The 20072-nt window shown below is 47.0% G+C and overlaps 1 protein-coding gene across 1 annotated transcript in view; it reads left to right on the plus strand.

The window, feature by feature from the left end:
• MAST1 (microtubule associated serine/threonine kinase 1) overlaps positions 1 to 10816 on the plus strand; it is a 45451-nt gene extending 34635 nt beyond the window's left edge. Inside the window, exons 18-26 of the mRNA XM_063293007.1 lie at positions 190 to 299; positions 1643 to 1806; positions 2602 to 2867; positions 5321 to 5527; positions 6716 to 6945; positions 7123 to 7245; positions 7347 to 7483; positions 7626 to 7813; positions 9451 to 10816. Of these exons, the coding sequence (XP_063149077.1) occupies positions 190 to 299; positions 1643 to 1806; positions 2602 to 2867; positions 5321 to 5527; positions 6716 to 6945; positions 7123 to 7245; positions 7347 to 7483; positions 7626 to 7813; positions 9451 to 10553 (2528 nt within the window). The 3' untranslated portion in view covers positions 10554 to 10816. The remainder of the gene's footprint in view (positions 1 to 189; positions 300 to 1642; positions 1807 to 2601; positions 2868 to 5320; positions 5528 to 6715; positions 6946 to 7122; positions 7246 to 7346; positions 7484 to 7625; positions 7814 to 9450) is intronic.
• Positions 10817 to 20072: the final 9256 nt, after the last annotated feature.

The raw sequence follows: 20072 nt of genomic DNA on the forward strand, positions 1-20072 counted from the left end.
TTTATCGAATTTTAAACTTGTGAACCGCCCAGGGTCCTCCGTGTGGGGGAGATGGGCGGTGATAAAAATATGATAGAGAGAGAGAGAAAGCAAGCAAGCAAGCCAGCCAGCCGAAATATTGAGTAATGTCCCAGAAGTTACATTACCTGGATCTCCATGAGCCTTGCGAGCCCTTCTTTCTCTGTTTAGCCCGCTCTGATCGTTACCACCACATTAACTCCTATGATGATGATGATACAACTGAAGATGAACCCGTGGAGATACGCCAGTTTTCATCTTGTTCTCCCAGATTCAGCAAGGTAAAGCCCTTACATACTGCGGTTCTTACTGAGAGCCGGTCTGGTGTTGAGGGTAAAGTGTTGGCCTGGAAACCAGGAGACGGAGAGTTCTAGCCCTCCCTTAGGCATGAGAGCCGGCTGGGTGAACTTCAGGCCAGTCGCTCTGTCTCAGCCCAACCAGGGGTGGTGGTTGTGGGTAAATTAGGAGGAGGGAGCATTTTGTATGCCCCCTGAACAAAATAAAGGTGGGATAAAAATCTAATAAGTAAGTTTGATTTGCAACATCTTTGCGCCAATGCTATGGAGTACATATAGGGAGCTGGGATAGGCATTCTGTCACCCTCCCAGTGGTTTGGAGCACAACCTGGAGAATGCCAGGTTCATAGCATCACTGAGTTAGAAAAAGCGTTAGGGCAACCAGAGTTTGCTATTTGCTTTGTATGAGCCATGAGATGCGTGAAGAGGTTACAAACAGTTCCCGGTAAATCCAAACCAGGAACTATAATTAGCGGCTTCCAACAAGCCAAGATAAGGAAGCTAACTTTGAACCATAATTCCATAGCCTCATATCCTTGTCTGTTCACCTGGCATTAACCATCTTTTCTGGTTTTAAAGAGCGTATTTGCATATTTTAAGTTAATAAATAAACCTCAACTTCTGAAGCCAAGATTGATTCATCCATTGGTCCAGTGCTAAAATGTGCAGACACTTGAATAATTGTGTGAAATGGTTGAATGCTTCTGCTGCTTCTATTATTAGCCTGCCCTGTCCAAAAGACCACTTGTCTTTGGGGGCATTGTACAAGGTTGAACTGAGACAGATTATGTCTGGAATCTGCATCATGAATAAGCAGATATTTAGTATTGCGATGTTACAAAGAGGGCTAAGGAAGCATGGATTGGGGATAGTCGTCAACAATCCAATGCTAGTTTTTCACTCATACATAAGTTGCCAGATGTCTGTGTTTTCTTACTTACACATTTGCTGAGATAATGTGTGTCTGAGGGGAGTCCAGTTTTAGGAGATGATTAACAGGGGAGGGGAGCTTAATTTCTCTGGTCCTGGCCAATTCTCTACATGACCTCTTCCTGAGATAATTTTTTTCCTCCTTGTTAGATGGAAAGAGTGGTTTGGAATGGACTGAGAAGCAAGTGGAGAATTGGCCAACAGGAAGAGGGTGAAGAAGAAAGGACCATCATTAATTCTTGTGGGGGGGAGAGGGTCATTGTTCCCATCTTGGGAATAGAGCTGAATTTGGATGGGACGGGACTGTGGCTGGATTGTGTCATATATCTTCCACTAATATTTCTCATTAGACTGGTCCAGCCCATTTCTTCCCTTTCTTCTTTGCCTTCCTGCTCCAGGTGTACAGCAGTATGGAGCACCTCTCCCAGCATGAGCAAAAGACTCCAGGTGTCACCAAGCGGGACCAGAGCAACAAACACAAGGACGACAGGCTTAGCAAACGGGAAAGCCTCGGCAGCTTCACGCTTCGAGACAAGAACTGGCGCACCAATTCTCCAGAAATGTGAGTCTCACCTAGGCTGTTCTGCAGGGACAGTCCCTTTCCCAGGCCTAGAGGAGGATATTTAGGGACTGGCTGCGGGGAGGGAAGACCAGTGTGGCATTGAGGGGCTCCTTGGGAGAACTAGGAGCTGGCTGTTGCTAGTCAGCAACGAGGGATGGGAGGTCTCTTTCCGAACATTAATATCCTGGTGATGTGGCAGTGGAAACTAGCACTATTGGCACTGAGGAAATGGATTATATACCTAGCATAATCGGCAGAAACTCAGTCTATTTGTGTGTTTGTGTGTGTGTGTATGTGTGTGTGTGAGAGAGAGAGAAACATGAGAGGTCTGAAAAGTGCTGCTTTTCATTTGTAGTCTTCTCATATTTTCTTATCTCAAAAAAATTGATCGAAGAAGGAAAAAGAATTCAATCAAAATGCCTTTTGAATAGTAGAAATAGAAGCTATCTGTCCAGATGAAACCCAGATGGCTTTTCAAGAAAAAAAAAACTAATAATAAAGTTTATTAGTACTACATTTTGTTTATTAAGAGGGAAGGTCATATTTAAAAAGCTCTTGTTTATTCTTATAGTATTGACTCTGAAGAGAGGAGGAGGAAGGGGGGGGCGAGGAGGAGGGTTCCAGCCTCAGTGATTACAATTTGTTGTCATTGACTAAGGCAAGACCAGTTCATGTTTCGGTGAGCCAGTCCTGATGAAGCTTGTGGACTTCAGTTAACCCTGACAGTGTTTTTTGTAACAGCCCTCAGCCCAAACACGGAGAGGCTAAGCCAGTTTGCTTGCCCCTGTCCTGCAGGAAGCAACTCTCAGCCTCGGAGTCATCATACACTGAGAGTGATTCCAGTCCCCCACTGGGGGCCCGCCGGCGCTTTTCAGCCCTGATGGACACCAACCGTTTTGCTGTGCCATTAGAAAGTGACAACGAGATTCTTGGCAAGGGACCGTTGAAGGCTCCTGCAGAAAACGGATCTGTAGGACCCACACCTCAGTCTGAGGGCAAGGAGACCAAGGAAGGAGCAGGAGATGTTGGACAGTGTCCTGCTCCTGTGGAGGCTGAGGCAGGTGAGTACAGGCCGAGGCAAGGTAGGTAGCCTTTTGCAGAAAGCCCCAGTGCTGATAGGCTAAGAAAAGATGCCACGGTCAAAGGTTTCCTACTTTTGTTGCAAGACTCTGCACTACGGCTTAAACCCGTTTTTGGTCCATCATCATTCTTTTCACCTCTCTTTCCCAGGACAAAAATCCCTCTCCCTTCCACACTCTAGTGAGGAGTAGCGTTCTTGGTCAAAGTGACCTCCTTTCACTTGAAGTACTGGACGGCGCACCACCTGAGCCACCTTTGATGGTTTCCAAGCCCTCGAGCTTCATTTCAGAATACACCTCAAATGTCTATTCAGAGTCTGGCAGGCTTTCCAGTAGATACTGCATCCTAAATGCCCAGATGCCAGCAGGTGTGGAGATCCAACGGTTGGTTTCCCAGCATAGGCATCTGTCTGGAGGGAATGGTAATTTTCCAAAATGCCTGCCGCAGGGTTTGGCTTGAGAAAATGCATACTTTTGCCCTGCCTCCCACTCCCCTGGCAGCACAGCTGTTGTGGGAGTGCATGTTCAAGCAATGTATCTGAGTGGTGGCAATGGATATAACATTTGGCCTTTACTGTGATGCCTAAGGCAGGAAGCATGCTCACGTGCACAGATACAGCCAGAGATGGAAGATTTTGAATGCCCTAAGACCTTCACTTTCCTTCAGAGAGGGATGGCTGTGAGTGGACAATGCCTTCAAACCTCAGTGGCACTGAGGGACACAACATTTCCTTTTACAACTGCATATTTATGTATGTGTGAAAACCTTCATGCTGCTTTTCTTCCGCAGAAGTAAGAGAGCACCCTTCCCGTATTTGCAGGCCTAAAATAACAGTGTCCTCTCCCTGCAACAGTGTTCCCACATCCATTTTATTTTTTTAAATTCCAGTCATGTGTGTTTCCCTTTAGCACAGGGTTCCTCAACCTTGGCAACTCTAAGCTGTGCAGACTTCAACTCCCAGAATTCTGGGAGTTGAAGTCTTCACAGCTTAGAGTTGCCAAGGTTGAGGAACCCTTCATTAGCAGACTCCATTTTTGTGATTTAGTTTTAGGGACCCTGTACCCTTCCCAAACTTTATTTACAATATGGTGGCAATTTATTATGCATAGCCAAGTTTCATACCATTGACCAAAGGTTGGAATTACGTGTTGTGATCCAGTGCTGCTAAGAGAGAGACAGGCCCGCAACTAGGGTCTGTGTCACCCGGGGCAAACATGGATTCCGTGCTCATTTTGGCAACCCCCTCCCCCAGTTGCGGCCCTGGAGAGAGAGGTCTTAATGTGGAAAAGGAGATCCAGGAAACTGTGCTCAGTGAGAAACTCTGCACAGAACAAGCATGGTTTTTGCCTCCTGTCTGAACAGCAAGCCTACTCTCCATCATGCCCAGCTTTTGGTGCCTCACCTGGCTCCTCCACAGCAACAGACTGCTGAGTTGTAAGTGTTCAGTGGCTCCAAAACATCATGTGATTTTTGGAAGCTGCCATTATTTCCTGTTCTGAATTTGGAGTCCCCTGAGGGGGGTAGTTTGCAAGCTGGGTTTTTCCAGCCCATTAAACTCCAGTTCTACTTTACAAGTGCCCTGGGAACTGATGTATAGGTGGTTCTGCTGCTGTGGAACAGAGCCAGTTGTGAGGCCCAACCGCTTCACAACATCCTGTGGTGATTTTATTGAGTCCCTTGTGGAGAAGGGGGATAAGCAGGACCCCATCCCATCCCTTTGCATGCTATCTAAGAGGTCAGCTTATTGAATAGGAAGAAGACAAGGTTTGTAAGAGTTTTGCAGCCCAAGCGTCTAACTGCACGGCTTTAGCTCTGTGGCAACCTAGTTTGCACAACAGCACCTTCTTTCAGTCCATGAGACTGTACTGTCTGTCATGAAGAGCATCCTTGGGAGTTTAGCAATAGCAGCACCAAGGAGGCGGAAGAGCACATTTCAATGTTTAAAGATCAGCAATCATTTGTCATTCCTTTTTCATAACACTCCTATTAGTATGTGGACCAGAAACCTAAGCCTGAACCTTTCAAGTTTCACGATGGTGCAGGGAAGGCCCCGGTGTACATGCACACACACCAACACAAACACAGTCATATCATGATCTCATCTTTGTACTGCATTCTGCTACATGCTGGGTTATATTTCCCAGAATGCTTTGATGATGCTGGCTGGGAATTGTGAAACATCACATCTGGACGGCACCAGATTGATGAAGGCTATTGTTGTGGGAAGGTTTTGATGAGCAGGATTATCCTGGGTGTTGGTTCATTTCCCAGTCATACGAAGAACAGAGGTGGATCTGTAGTCCTCTCAATATCCTCTGTGGGGTGGTGGTGATGGCGGGCAGTTCCTGTGGTGGTGCCCTGTGGCTCTTGTTTGGAGGTGGGGGTCCCCTGAGTGTGGTCCTGTGATCATCCCTCTCTCTCCCCTCCCCAATAGGCGATAAATCAAAAGCGGGTGAGCTACAGCCCCCCAAAGAGCTGGACCCATCTGCCCCCAGAGCTACCAATGACTTGGTGCTGCGTCGGGCCCGGCACCAACAGCTCTCAGGGGACACCGCCACGGCTGAGAAGCGCAGCTCCCGCACAGGGGGCAAGGTCATCAAATCTGCCTCAGCTACTGCATTGTCGGTCATAATCCCCACAGGTACGCCCCTCCTCCTCTTCACCCCTCCCCCTGCACACACTCCCCGACCCCTGGAAGTGGCATCCTCCCTTGAGCCCGACTCGCCCACACATATACCCTCCACTTGCCTTCCGTCTCTGCAGCACCAGGCTGTTCACCACACAGACCACTGACCTGAGACCACCCTCCCTTGCGCTGTGTCCTTCATGTCCCTTCACCCTCCTAAGCACCAAACTCCTCTAGACTCCCCAGTCCCTTGGTAGAGAGATTCTCTTTCCCCATTCTAATAGGGAGTGATACTGAATCTGTCTTCACAGAGTCCCCATAATGGCTGTCTTGTGGCTTTGCATGCTCTACTTTCCCCCTTTGGTTCTTCTAGCATAGTTGCTGGGCTGTGTGTATTCTGCAAAAAGTCTGTCACAATAGAAGCGGGATTCTGCAACTCTTTGTACAGTTGATGCAGATGAAGCAGGTTTGCTTGATAGAAGGTTCTTTGCGTGGCTGATATTTCGCCCTTCAAATCCTCTGCTTCTGTTACTTATGAGAAGAGGTAACTAAGCCGAGGGAGGCACCCAAAGCCCCCTCCCCTGACCAGGGGCAAGGGTCTGATTCAGTCATACCCACTGAGACCTCACTTGGCGCACGTGCAGTTGTATCTCCCGAGTCGTCAAGGGCTAATAATTGGAAAGCTGACCTTTGTGCCAGGGTAGCATATGTGCAGCTTGAACTTGCACCCTACACGCAGCCCTTGTAGTTGCCTGTATGTGTCAGTAGTTAATACTGTGTGCTTAAAAGGGACCAGAAACATCCCTATGGTGCATCGCTTGGGGGGAACATTTCCCTTTCCAGCTAGAAAAACACATCCTGGATTTTGTTCACCTCTGGAGCCTGCGAAAACACTTGGCCCTGTCTCGCTAAACCCTTTCCATGACCAGCCCTCGAGGTTACCTGCCCTCAAGTAGCCCCTCAGGGTTCCAGATTCTGCACTGCTCCCTTGCCAGGAAGTCCTACGGGCTGACAGAAAGTAATAGGAGAGAAAAGTTAGGCTGGTGCTGAGCCCCGCAAGAAACTGGTCTCCAGTTACTACAGCAGGGAAGGCTGGGAGCAAGAATGCTCTTCTTCTGCAAGAGCCCCATGGCGTGCTTGTCCTCTGTAACCATGGAAGGCATCTTCCTTACCTTTTAATTCTCTCTTTCTCTCTCCTTGCAGTGGAGCAGCACAGCAGCTCACCACTGGCCAGCCCAATGTCTCCCCGATCACTCTCCTCTAATCCTTCATCCCGAGATTCCTCCCCATCCCGAGACTATTCTCCTGCTGTCACCAGCCTGCGCTCCCCTATCACTATCCAGCGGTCAGGGAAGAAGTACGGCTTCACGCTGCGGGCCATCCGGGTGTATATGGGAGATAGTGATGTCTATAGTGTGCATCACATTGTCTGGGTAAGAGGGCATTCTGGATTGGCGAGATTTAAGAGCATGAACAAGAAACAGTCCTATACCTAATGAGAGAGACCTTAGCGGCAAGGACTCTCCTTTCCAAGCCACGAACCCACTGTCTTGTGAATAAATGGGACGTGGCAGTCTTGGGAGACCCTCTCTTGTTTTTTGCCTCGGCAGCATGTGGAGGAAGGGGGTCCAGCCCATGAGGCAGGTCTGTGTGCAGGTGACCTCATCACGCATGTCAACGGAGAGCCAGTGCATGGGCTGGTGCACACTGAGGTGGTGGAACTCATCCTGAAGGTAAGCAGAAGTGTGGCAGGAAATGTGGTAAGTCTCTCATGGAACTGAGACCCTGTGCTGCTGTTACTGCCCCACCCCCAGCTTACCTTTCTCCTCCCTAGAGTGGAAACAAGGTGATGGTGACTACTACACCCTTTGAGAACACCTCCATCCGGATTGGGCCAGCCCGCAAGAGCAGCTACAAGTCCAAGATGGCGAGAAGAAACAAGAGAAGCACCAGCAAAGAAGGGCAGGAGAGGTGAGATGCACAGAGGGGATGGGAGGGCAGTACAGGAACAAGCAAGGTACATTAAAGATAGCTCGATCCCCTACATGCTCATAGGGATTTGGGGTTCATCTAATACAGTTCCCTGCTCAGTGTAATTTCTTCCTTCTGGCAGTAAGAAGCGCAGCTCCCTGTTTCGCAAGATCACCAAGCAGTCAAATTTGCTGCACACCAGCCGTAGTTTATCGTCCTTGAATCGCTCCCTGTCCTCCAGCGATAGCTTGCCGGGCTCACCCACCCATGGCTTGGGGGCCCGTTCACCCACCCAGAGCCTGCGCTCCACTCCGGACTCTGCATACCTAGGTAAGAGATTAGGACAGTTCTGGTTGGTAGTGGTGGGGTTGGGATGGGAAGGTAGGATAATGAGAAATGTTTATGACGGATTGACACCTTTACATGCTGGGAGTGTTTTTCTTGGCCTTTGAAGAAGACTTAAGACATAGCTGGGGTGACTGGCTTCATTTCTCATCAAGCTTTATTTTCATAAAAAAGGGTGACATTCCTAGTTCAAGGGTGGGAAACCTGGAATCCAAAGATTGCTGAATTGCAACTTCTAGGATCTTCCCCACCGGCCATAATGGCTAGCATTTGCAAGTCGGCATTACCTGAAGAGCCACCAGTGCCTCACTCCCCACCCCTGAAAGGTTCTGATTTCTGTAAAGCACTCTTTTCCATTTGCCAAGTTGGAATGCCCATGGTGGTCCTCGTACCCAATCCCATGCATCAAGTGTCAGTAAGTTTGATAGAGATCGCTAGGTTCTACTTGCAATTTCCACTTAAAGAGATCATGAAAACTGAGGCTGTGCAATACTTTGGATTTGATTCTGAAAAGTTGCTTCAGAGCCCCAACAAAAGCTGTATGAGTTAATCCAGGGCTTCTCAACCAGGGTTCCGTAAGAGGTCACTAAGGTTTCCCTGGAATATCACAATTTATTTAAAAAATTATTTCAAATTCGGGTAACTTCACATTAAAGAGGTAAGTTTCATTCTTGATTTTTAGTTTAAGAACACTGTTAATGACTGTAATATAGGCCTACGCATGAAACTATATACAAAATATAATAATTTTGTAACATCTGGCCTATATTTGAGCCTGAATGTTCAGGGGTTCCCCCAGGCCTGAAAAATATTTCAAGGGTTCCTCTAGGGTCAAAAAGTTGAGAAAGGCTGAGTTAATCACTCTCACCCAGCCATGTTTTTCCAGCAGTATCCAAACAAATGTGCACAGGAAAACTACAAGCAGGGTACGATGGCTGTCCTAAAGCCTGAGGGTTAGTAATGCTGTACCCATCAATTTCTAGCTTTTTTAAAGGTTAAAAATAAAAAAATGCCCAAAATCTTATAAGAATTAGTGTTCTCTCATTAAATCTTGTGTAATTTTGGCCATTTACTTGTTTTTTAATACCATTTTAAAAAATGGGGGGAGGCACCTGCAAGATGCCATGAAATCATCCTTGCTGATCTCTGTCCTAGCCTCTGGTTGCATGCCACAAATAGTCAGGCATAGGAGGCAACGTGAGTGGTCTGTCATCCAGATCGGTAGTTCTTAAACTACCTGATTACCTCTTTTCCCAGTCTCAAATAATGTCCTTACCCCCACAAAAAAATCAGACTCTCTTGTTTTACACAAGTGTCTTGGCATCAGCAGTCCCAAACCGGATCCTCAACTCACAAACAAGCAATTACAAATTACTCCGTTACCTCCAAGATAGGCCCAAATTACCCCCATTTTAAGAACCACTGATCTAGATTAGTGTTAAAATGTAAGTGTGAGTAACTCCACAAGGGATGTGCCCTGATCAACGTTCACGTGAGCCTGTTAGATGAAGTCCTGTGTCATTTCCTTGCAGGGGAACCCACAGCACCGCTTCCTGGTTCTCTAAGCAGAGTGAGAACGCTGCATGGTACACCTCACCTTTCCTCTCTTTATCCCTTCATAGGTGCCTCTTCCCAGAGCAGTTCCCCAGCCTCCAGTACACCCAATTCACCGGCCACCACGTCCCACCACATGCGACCCAGCACTCTGCATGGCCTGTCTCCCAAACTGCATCGCCAGTACCGTTCTGCCCGTTGCAAGTCAGCTGGAAACATTCCCCTCTCACCTCTGGCACATACGCCCTCCCCTACACAGTCCTCACCCCCACCACTCCCTGGCCATACCGTGGGCAGCTCCAACACCACCCAGAGCTTCCCTGCAAAGCTTCATTCTTCGCCACCGGTGGTTCGGCCCCGCCCCAAGAGCGCAGAGCCCCCTCGCTCACCACTTCTGAAGCGGGTGCAGTCGGCAGAGAAACTGGGCTCTCTCCTCAGCGCAGAGAAGAAGGTGGTGGTGAGAAAACACAGCCTGGAGGTGGTGCATTCTGAGTACCGCAAAGACTTCTACGGGGAGCCCGGCCTTCACAGCCTCGCGGAGTCAGACGGGGAGAGCCCCAGTGAATCCGGCACTCTGAAGCCCCTGGCTACCCGGCGCCTGGGCCGGCAGGAATCCCCCCTTAGCTTTGGGGTGGGAGATGGAGAGGTGGCTTCAGAGGCCAGCGCAAAAGCCCGGGGTCCAGAGGCTGTGCTTGGGGAGTGCAGGAGGAGCCAAGCTGTGCAGACTGAGGAGGCATTTTCAGGGGCCAACCGAGCCCTCACTAAAGCCCTGAGCCCTGTTCAAGAGCACGAGCAAGGCAGGAAAGGCAGCATGGAGGCAGATGTGGCCCCGCGGGGCCCTGTCCCCATCGTGTTGGAGCCGAAAGAGAACCAAGACCCTGGCCCTCCTGGAAAGCCCGCTGCGCTGCCTGCCCCAGACAAGACTGGCTCGCCCAAGGAGAAATGGATCTTGGAGGTGGTGGAAGAGCACACCACCTTGGGAACCTGTGCGAAGACGCCCAGCTGCCTCTGCCCAGAGGGAACCAAGAACGGACTGAAGCGAGGTTCAGCTGAAACAAAGGGGAAACGGGGGAAAGAAGAGCTGCCTGTATTGGCATCAGGGAGCAAGTGTGCAGGAGATGCCCCCCGGCCCCCACCTCCTACTCTGGAGAAGAAGGGGGCTGCCCACTGAAGTAGAGAAAAGTTGCTTTTCTCGCACTCCTGGCCCCCAGGACCACACTGGCAGAACACCCTTGTCCTTTCTGCCTTCCAGCCTTAATGGTGATGGCAGTGGTAACGTAGCAGCAGAAATCTATGCCCATCAGAGCCGGAAGGGGGAAGTCCTTAAGCTCTCTGTGAATAGGAAGGGCAGAGGCCACAGAGCCTCCCCTTTCCCTCAGCCATCCCCTTGTGAATGGCATGTCTACTCTTAAGCCTTGTAAAGTACCTATACATATCTCTCACTATATATATTATATTATAATATTTATATAAATATAAATACAAATATATAAATATATATATATATATATATATATATATACACACACGAGCAAAACTATACATGAAATGGTTAATACTGTGATCACTCCCTTCCCCAACCCCGCACCCATTGTACTGTGCTTCAGGCTGTCCCTTGAAATCTGTATAATTAAAAGAATGGATGTTTAGGAAAAGATACTAGAACTGGAATACGGAACACCAGGCAATGTTTGAATGCAGAAAGTTTTGTTTCTTCACAAAATGCAAAAAGTCTGATTAAAATCCTTGTGGCATCTGAATCTGAGGGCAAGGATGCATGCAAAGGGGAATGTCCAACATTGTGCAGATTTGTCACTGACTGATTGGGATTGGGGTATGGTAGTCAAGAGAGTTGACAGCAGAGGTCTTGGGGCATTGTCAGGGTAGCATTAAAGGAGCTGCAAGTAAGCAGCTCCAGTGTTCACATCCAAAGTTCTCCCACCCACATAACACCTGCTCAAACAAGTCTCCTGTCTGTCTGCTTTAGGTGAGGCTGATTCTTGACTCTATTATTTTGCTTTTCTAATTTCAGTGATAAATTATTGGATTTTATATGCTCCTCAGACGTGAGCAATTTGAATAACAAAATATCAGGCAAAGTAAGTGGCTCATCCTTCAGTTGTGGGGCTGTAAATCTGTTTCACCCTAAACAAGAGCTGATTTTTATTTATGCCTAAATGAAACAAAGCTTGTCTCAAGCTGTCAAAAAGGCAGAGACTACCTATCATGAAGACACGGTGATTTAGTACCCTGAAGCGGTGGATTTGAAGCATAAAAAATATTGAAGGGGAACAGTTCTGATCTAAGGGCATGATCTTTGGGAAGTTTCTCTATGCAAGTTCAATGGAAATGGGATTTGCTCTGGATAATTCTTCAGCGGGGTGGGTGGGGGGTGATGGATTGTGGAAGGGAGATGTCATTTGGAGGTTCTGTATTAGGCATCCAAACTATCTTTGGTTGTCCTTTTGCAGAGAAATGGATGAAACCTCAAACTGCCCCTAGTGGTTTTTGGAAGAGAAATCATGTTTTCACTTTAATATTCTTGCCTCTGGTGGTTACCCAGCACAACATCCCAAGCCATTGGTTTTTTGTGGACAGGCTTTACTCTCCTCTTAATGAGCTCACTCAGTTTCACTCTCAGCTTAACAGACCCATGATGCAAGTGGCTTCTCAGACTGTGATTTTTGGGTTCTGACAGAAGGCTTAACAGACATTGATTGAAGAGAATGCTGCAATCTGAACTGGTAAATCTGGAAGTGCATTTTGAGCTCATTTCGAAGAGGTGCAGGAACAGGTCTCAAAGTCCTGTTTCTATTCCCCTCTCCCTGTTCTTTGGAAAAGGTTGAAATAGCTTACACTGGATACCTGGTGGCCTTCCAGGACTATCAGAAGTAGGAAGAAAACAGACATAGCCTCTGAATTGGCATATAGGGCAGCCTCTGTGTGTGTCCCTTTAGGACAGTGTTTCTCAGCCTTGGCAACCTTAAGATGGGTGGACCAACTCCAAGAATTCCCCATCCAGCCATGCTGACTGGGGAATTTTGGGAGTCGAAGTCCATCCATCTTAAAGTTGCCAAGGCTGAGAAACACTGCTTTAGGATGTAGAACTACCATGGCACTCCTAAAATGACAGGAGCAAGCACTAGGTGGTAGATACATGCATCATGTACCACTAGGTTGCAATAAAGGGATCCTATAAACTTAGGGTGGGTGTTTGACCACATTGGTCAAAATGCATGACATTCGCCATCCTGCCCACTCATGAATTTGTATCATTGGTATTTGGGCAAAGATGTCATTATGCATGATGGTGCTGTAAATTAGCAATGCCATGTTTAAGTGTACAGCTATGATCTCAAATCAGGTCTGCAGCTAACAGATTGTTTATCCATAAGTGGTTTGCAGACACCAGTTCTGATGGAATGGAGTCCAGCCAACGGAGTCCGGTGAATAAGAAAAATAGCCTGTGTTCTCCTTGGTTTCTCTCTGTTCATCCTGAGGCTTGGTTGCTTTGCAGAAAGAAGTTAAAGTCCCAAACTTGGCAACCCAGATTTGGAGCACCCAGATGATCTAGGAGCTCCATATCCATTAGGATTATACCCAAAGTGGTCTTAATGGTAATAGCACTGCTGCACAGATGCAGCCCCTGCCTGGTGTAGCTGCTCGTCTCCCTTCCCCCCCCCCCCAATGCTCTCTCAGTCCAGTGAGCCCTGGAAGGAGAGGTACTCTATGCAAATATCAGCTAAATGATACAAGTCTATTTTCCCCTCCCCCTTTGGCTCTCCTCAGTTCCTTTCCTGTTGTCCTGCACCACCATCTCTTCATTCACCTTCCTTCATTCATCCTGATAGCACACTCCTGTATGAGTCTCTAAGAGCCCCTGCCACCTCCATGCCTCTTCAGTCGTTCCACAAAGCCAAATGCAGTCCCATGGAGCTACCTTGCCTGCCTGGAGCTACACAGCATGGTTTGTAAAGCACCTGGCAAGGTTCATGACAGTTAGATTTTATTTGACCCTAATATCACAGCTGTCCCATACAAATCACTTCCCAGAGAGCTGACCCAGTACTTAGGTGTCAGGTTTGCTCCAAGCAAGTCTGCAATGCAGCATAGAAGGCGTTGAAAAGAAGTGGTGCAGAACTCCTAAATTGCCTGGCAGGTGGGGGGGTCAGGAAGCAAATATGTGGGCGGGGAAAGCATTTTATTTGCAAAGTTCACTTTCCTCCCAAATCCAGAGCTGTGGAGCAAAGCAATTAGAAAGACAGAAGGAAACCTCCACCAGGGCTAGAGCTCCTACCTTGCAGGGAAAGTACTGTATGTATTTGAAAGGTCTCCCTCCCTCTCGGATTTAATGCTTGAGTGCTCAGTGAAAGACCCTGGCTGTCCTGTCATCTGTCTGTACTGTGAATAAAGGCATCCACCCTACCTCCCATCCGAAGGAGCTAGGAAGTGACTGCCACGTGACCTACCTGCAAAGTATTTCTTCTGGACCATCATAACTGTCTCTGGGCTTACGCAGGCAGAAGCATTGTCATGTTAATAAACCAACCTGTACAGCATGTTTGGCTTTTGCCTTCTCTAATCACTGACGGCTTGGGTTTGGAAGGGGCACGGCTGACGGAAAAGCAGATGGTTCAGATCAAAGAGTGCCTGCCCCACCCTTATTTTCCTAAAATCCAGGGACTGGGCAAAACCAGGGTGTGGAAGGAATTAGGCTTGAAGGAAGAGTTGCCCCAGCCAGCTTTGACTGAAGGGGCATTCTCCCTTCCACGTGCTGCCCAAGTCACATGGCTCCTCCAGATAGTTTTCCTGCTCCACCCTTCAGCCTCTTCCCTCCAGCAGCCTGAGCCTGGTGTTGCGTAAGAGCAAGGGCATTGTGCCAGAAGGTTACTGTTACAAACGAGGCTGCTACTGTGCATGTGAGACTCCTCTGACCCGGTGCTCTGTGCCAAGACAACAAAACTGGGACAGAGTTAACCCTATTGGGCCATTCTATCACTGAATGGTTTGAGTGTCCGGCTGGGGCTGCTAGTTCAGCATGGCCAGCAAACTGACTCACTAGACAGTAAAGGAATTCTTGGGTTATCTGACGTGGTTATCACAGGTCCCCAGTCCAGTTGAACGGCTTCTGTCCCGACAAGCAGGAACCACGCTGAGACGAGGAATAACTCTCTAGTGTTTTATTACTGCTACAGTAGACAGAAAATCCTACCAAATTGAAGAAGCGTGAGAAAACCCAGACAGATAAACCCCAAAAGTCAAGGCGGGTCTGTTCTGTGTCTCTTTGAATGACAGCTCAAATCTCTCTACTACGCATACGTTTTCCCCCCTGGATAGGGGCCCCCTCCTGCTCACCATCAGTGCTCATGACAGCTTCATTGGTCACATTGGTGACTCTAGACCTGATTGATTGATTGATTGATTGATTGATTGATGAGGCCTTATTCTCCTCAGTTTTAGATTTAATTAGAACAAATATTCAATATCTGCCAGCCTGAGTCATGCCATCACATGCTGTGGCATCTGAATGACCATGTCTCCCCTCTACTAAGTCTGAACCATCTGAAGTTCTCCCCTGTGCATCTTGGGGTGGAGCACTGGAATAAAGGGAGTTATTAAGGCCTATTTCCCAAACTCACAAAGCAAGCCAGAAACAGCTAATAACTGGTCCACCCCCATACACATCTCTTGATAAACCCAAACACGCCATCTGAGGAATGATGAATGCAGGCTACTGTTCAGAATGTTATTGAGACATGGGGCATGATAAGGGATTTAACTGGCATAAGCCTTGATTAAAATGCATGGGAATCGTGCAAAAGAAGGAAGAGGCAGCATGGCTTGTGCAGGAGAACTTCACCGTAAATGATAATCCCATGTGAGTGAACGAGCAGCTGAAAGTCAATCTGAAATGCTGACAAACATGCTTTTTGGGAAAGTGACAAACTGATACTGGACATGGTGGTACACGTAGCTATTCCAACAAGATGAATGGAGACTGTCAGGTCATAATTTTATATAAAGAGTCCCTTTTGGGGGAGATGGGCAGTAATTAAATTTGAAAATAAATAAATTAATTAAATTTGATCGGCAAAAGGAACTTGAAACTGTTAAGCTCAAATTTTAACAGACCAAAAGTTTTAGTTTGCTCAAAAGAGAGCTAGCTTCCTGTCTCCCTAATTGGAGGTGTCAGAAATTGGCAACACCTTCATTTTGTCAACTTTATAGCTGTTCAATCTACACCATGCTGGCTGGGAGTTCTAAAACTTACTTCCCATAATCTGAAGAGCAATAGGTTGGGAATGGTTGACCTGCCAAGATGTCAGGAGCTCACAGGAGGTATTTGGGGGGCGGAGAGTACATGGCATACTAAGGTTGAGTAGATCCAAAAATGGCACCTTTTTCTCTCACATGTGTTTGTTCTGACATCCTCTTTTCTTTCTCCCTGTCCTCACATAGCAGGCTACTAGGCAAGGGTCTGATCACTGTTGCTAGAAATCTGAAGTGACCACAAAGGGCTTTTGATATTAGGCAAAGGGACAGCTCTGACCCCTAGAGCTGCAAGTTGTCTGTCTCTGGCTTTTTTTTTTTCTTTTTTCTTTTCCTGTTCAATTGCATCTGATTCTCGGAGACTGCTTGGACAAGTCTCTGCAGTTTTCTTGGCAAGGTTTTTCGTAAGTGGTTTGCCCTTGCGTTCTCCCTAGGGCTGAGGGGGAGTGACTGGCCCAGGATCACCCAGCTGGCTTGATGCCTAAGGGGGGACTAGAACTCCCAGTCTCCCAGTTTCTAGCCTGGTGCCTTAACTACTACACCAAACTGGCTTCCACCTCTGGCTTAAACCTGTTCTTTATTCTACAAACACAAGCCAGCCCTCAATCTCTTGCAGAGCATGAACGCATGAGTAGAATGAGGCAATGCCTAATGACAGTTTCCACAGAGGTGCTGGTTAAGCCCAGGTTCACCAGCCATGAGGAGGTGCGGCTGCCTTTCTTGAGACACCCATTTACAAGCCCATGGAAATTGTGCTGTCACCACCTGCCTGACTTCTGTGGTGACTCGGCAATGTCTGGAAGGCCATGGCTTTGAAGGAGAAAAGGTGACCAGGCAGTCACCTGGATCCCAGCAGTCATTGATGATGATCTCATCTAGTTACTGGGTTGTTTTCTCTTGGTTGAGGGAGATTCTGGCAGCTAACGCCTCCTGGCCCAGTTTACTAACACACTTATCCCAAGGGCAAAGAGGCACTGGACTATTTTAACTATTACAGTAATCACAAAGTCTTTACCTTCACACAGCACATCCCCATGAAATGGTAGCAGAACTGTTTTGTGCCCATCTTCCTGGTTTTGTGAGTTTCAGGGTTTACAGACAAGAGGTGTGGATCTGTGTGGATCCCTCCCCTGCTTCAGCTTCAAGGCAAATACTGCAATGGAGATGGAGTTGAAGCAACATTTCATCACATACTCATTTTTTTTCCTGCCCCACAATCATCTCGTGGGCCTGTTTACACTGCTGGATTGGCACTACAAGAAATGGGTCACATGCAATTGAACTGAGTGGACCTTGCATACTTTCTTGACCGGGGAGTGTGATGGCAAACTCCCTGCATTACAAGCAAGCTCCAGTGATATGCCCAGAGCCCTGGCAGAGTGGACCACACTCATCCAGTTTAGCATTTCTAACCGTTTCCTCTTTGGATGTCATGAACAGGGCACAATGCAACAGCTCTACACCACTCATTCCAAACAGTTGATATTAAGAGAGAGATATTAAGAGATACCACTATATAGATTATTCCAACTAGAGCTAGTAGCATCTGACACATATACATATACTGAATTATCTAAAGGTATTTTTCAAAGCCAAGACAATGGTCATCAAGGAAAGCTTGGGAACTATCTGTGAGCTGAAGAGTGCATTGTTACATGTGTAGATTTTATCACTGTCTCATTCTGAATTGCAAGCTACCTTTAGAATTAGACCAGCATCATAATTTTTTAATAAATGTGTTAGAGATGACCAGGATGAATCAGTCCATCAAGGCAATGCAAACGAACAAAAAAAGACACCCTAGTTTCAAAGATGGGAACCACTGCAACTGAAAGAGGTGATAATGAGGATAGTTACATGACCTTTCCTTTTTCTCCTGTTTAAACACATGTGGAAAACCTGCACTTGGCAGACTTTTGTTGTGCAGGATTCCTAGGTCTTTGGAGTATTTCAAAAACATCTCCAGCATGATAATGTTAAATTGAAATCTAGGGGAATAATGCTTGATATATTTATTTAATCAAGAAAAGGAAGATTTAAGTAGCTTCCAATTTTAAATTAGTAGCAGGAAACTGTCCAAAAGGACCTGTCAAAAGGTCTTTTTCCCAGTTCTTACTCAGATGCTAACTACTCTGGGAAGCTGTGTTACTCCAGGTCTGATTATCTATCCATCCAGCTTGTATTGTTTGACTAGTAGCCGTTCTCTGAGATTCATAACTTTCCTATGGCATTGCTTCATTGCAGTCATTGGGAATTTAAACCAGCCTTACCCATCCTGTGTAGGAATTATGGAAGTTGAAAGGGGCATCCTGTTGGAGAAGGCTGGCTTGGGGCAATCGCATTCCTATTTGGCTGTATGTCTTTAATAACATGGTTATTAAACCACTTTAATGTTTCCAAGGTGGATGAAGGTTACTGGCCAATGCTATAGCTAACAATGGGAGTGTACTGTACTATATACTGCCACCATTAAGAAATTCAGGATCTCAGCTGCAAAGGGATGAGGGGAGTACATTTTTGAAAATCATATTAAATCCAACCTCTAAATGTATGCCCCATTTGCTGAAGGATTTTTTTAAAAAGACTCATTCCAGTCTTGAGCATTTTATAGCTTTACAAATTAAATGTATGAAACTTTTTATTTTTTTATTTAAAAGATTTGTACAACCACCCATCTTAAGAAACATAACTCTGTGCAGCTCACAACAACAATAAAAACCATAAAACAATAAAAGCAATACAAACAAAACCTGGCGCCTCAGCCATCCTTCTCCGATGTATCCCGCAACCATCCCCAGGTGCCAACCTCACCCCAACCCAGTGCTCAGGAAAAAGCCAACTAAAAGGGCAGGGGGGGGGGCTGCCAGATCCCAGGGGACGGGTGTTCCACAGAGCTGGGGCTGCTACAAAAAAAACACGCTTCCTGGGTCCTCCTGGATGGCAGCATTTAAGGAAGGGACCTGGAACGTGACTCCCCTATCCAATCTGGTGGGACGAGCAGATACCACTCGCAAATAATTTGGGCCCATGCCATATTACCAGGCTTTAAAGGTGATAACCAGCACCTTGAATTGCACCAGAAAGGAAATGGGAGCCAGTGCAACTTGCACAACAACGTTATATGGGCAAACCATATAATATGCATGCACCCAACACTGCATGCACCGCAGCACTCTAGAGCAGTTGCAACTTCCAGGTGGTCTTCAAGGGCAGCCCCATGTACAGTGCATTGCAGTAATCCAGCCAGGAAATGACCAAGGCATGAGTGACGGTACACTTTCATCCGTGCAAGAGGAACACTGCCACCTCCCAAATATCTGTAGTAGGCTGGTAATGAAAAGAACAAGTTGGCACCTCTGCTTGACTTCCGTTACATCGTCCTCTTTTGAACTCTCCGGATTCCTGCAGTGCCCTTGGAATTTGATACTGCCAAAGCAGCATGCTCCCCTAGCAGTCAGTGCAGAGCAATATAAAAAAAACCAGGGCTCGCCACACCCCCTCTTGGTTCACCCATTCTCTGCTCTCTCTCCAGCGCCAGCTGCTGCTGTTACCATGGCAACACAGGCTAGGCTCTGTGGAGGGGCTGGATTCCCGATACAACTGCTGGCTCTCGGCCAGCCTGAGCTGTGGGTGTGCGTGCGCAAGTGGGGGTGGGGGGAACTAGTGACCTACTTTAGATGACACGCTTTTCCTTCCCCCGGGTAATCCTGGATAATCCTACCCTCACCCAGAGATTCAACCAGAGGAGGAAGTCCAGCTCTGGACAAGAGGCTAATAGCCTTGTCAGAGATGCAGAAAACCAGGTGATGGGTAAGGATTCAAAATAGAGGACAGCATAACTCCATCTATCGCTCAAGCTGTCCAAAACAACTAGCAATCCATATGATGAAGAAATCAAAAACTCTAGTCCAGAGATAATCTTAACATTTTGTCCCTACCCTGTCTCCTTGAAACAGAATTGATATGAAAACCGCTAAATCACGATGCCTTACACATCATTCACCGCTGGCAAATCCTCCAGTAAACTCTTAACAAGATTAAAGGGTGTCTGTTAAAGCTGAATGTTTGGTAAATGAGTCAGGCACTTTTTTGAACTTTTAAATAAGTAATAGGCTTTCCTGAGCCCCTAAACACACAAGCTTCCTTTATTGATAACAATAAATATCCATTTTGTGGGCAAACATCATCTAGACCGATTTGCCAAAAACAGGCCTCTCAGAGTTTTAGGGCATAGTCCAAGGCTTGGATCCAGCAGATTTTGCCAGTTAACCCCAATGTCCACTAAGCAGAGGTCCATTAAATCAAGCATTTACTGTACTAAATACAAATCACACTTTCCAGTGCTCTATTACCAGAATCCTTTCCCTCAAATTAAGACATCCCCTCTAAGAAAATAAAATGCACATTAGGAACCACACAA

The sequence above is a fragment of the Candoia aspera genome, chromosome 2 (assembly GCF_035149785.1).
Source record: "Candoia aspera isolate rCanAsp1 chromosome 2, rCanAsp1.hap2, whole genome shotgun sequence".
Classification (NCBI taxonomy): domain Eukaryota; kingdom Metazoa; phylum Chordata; class Lepidosauria; order Squamata; family Boidae; genus Candoia; species Candoia aspera.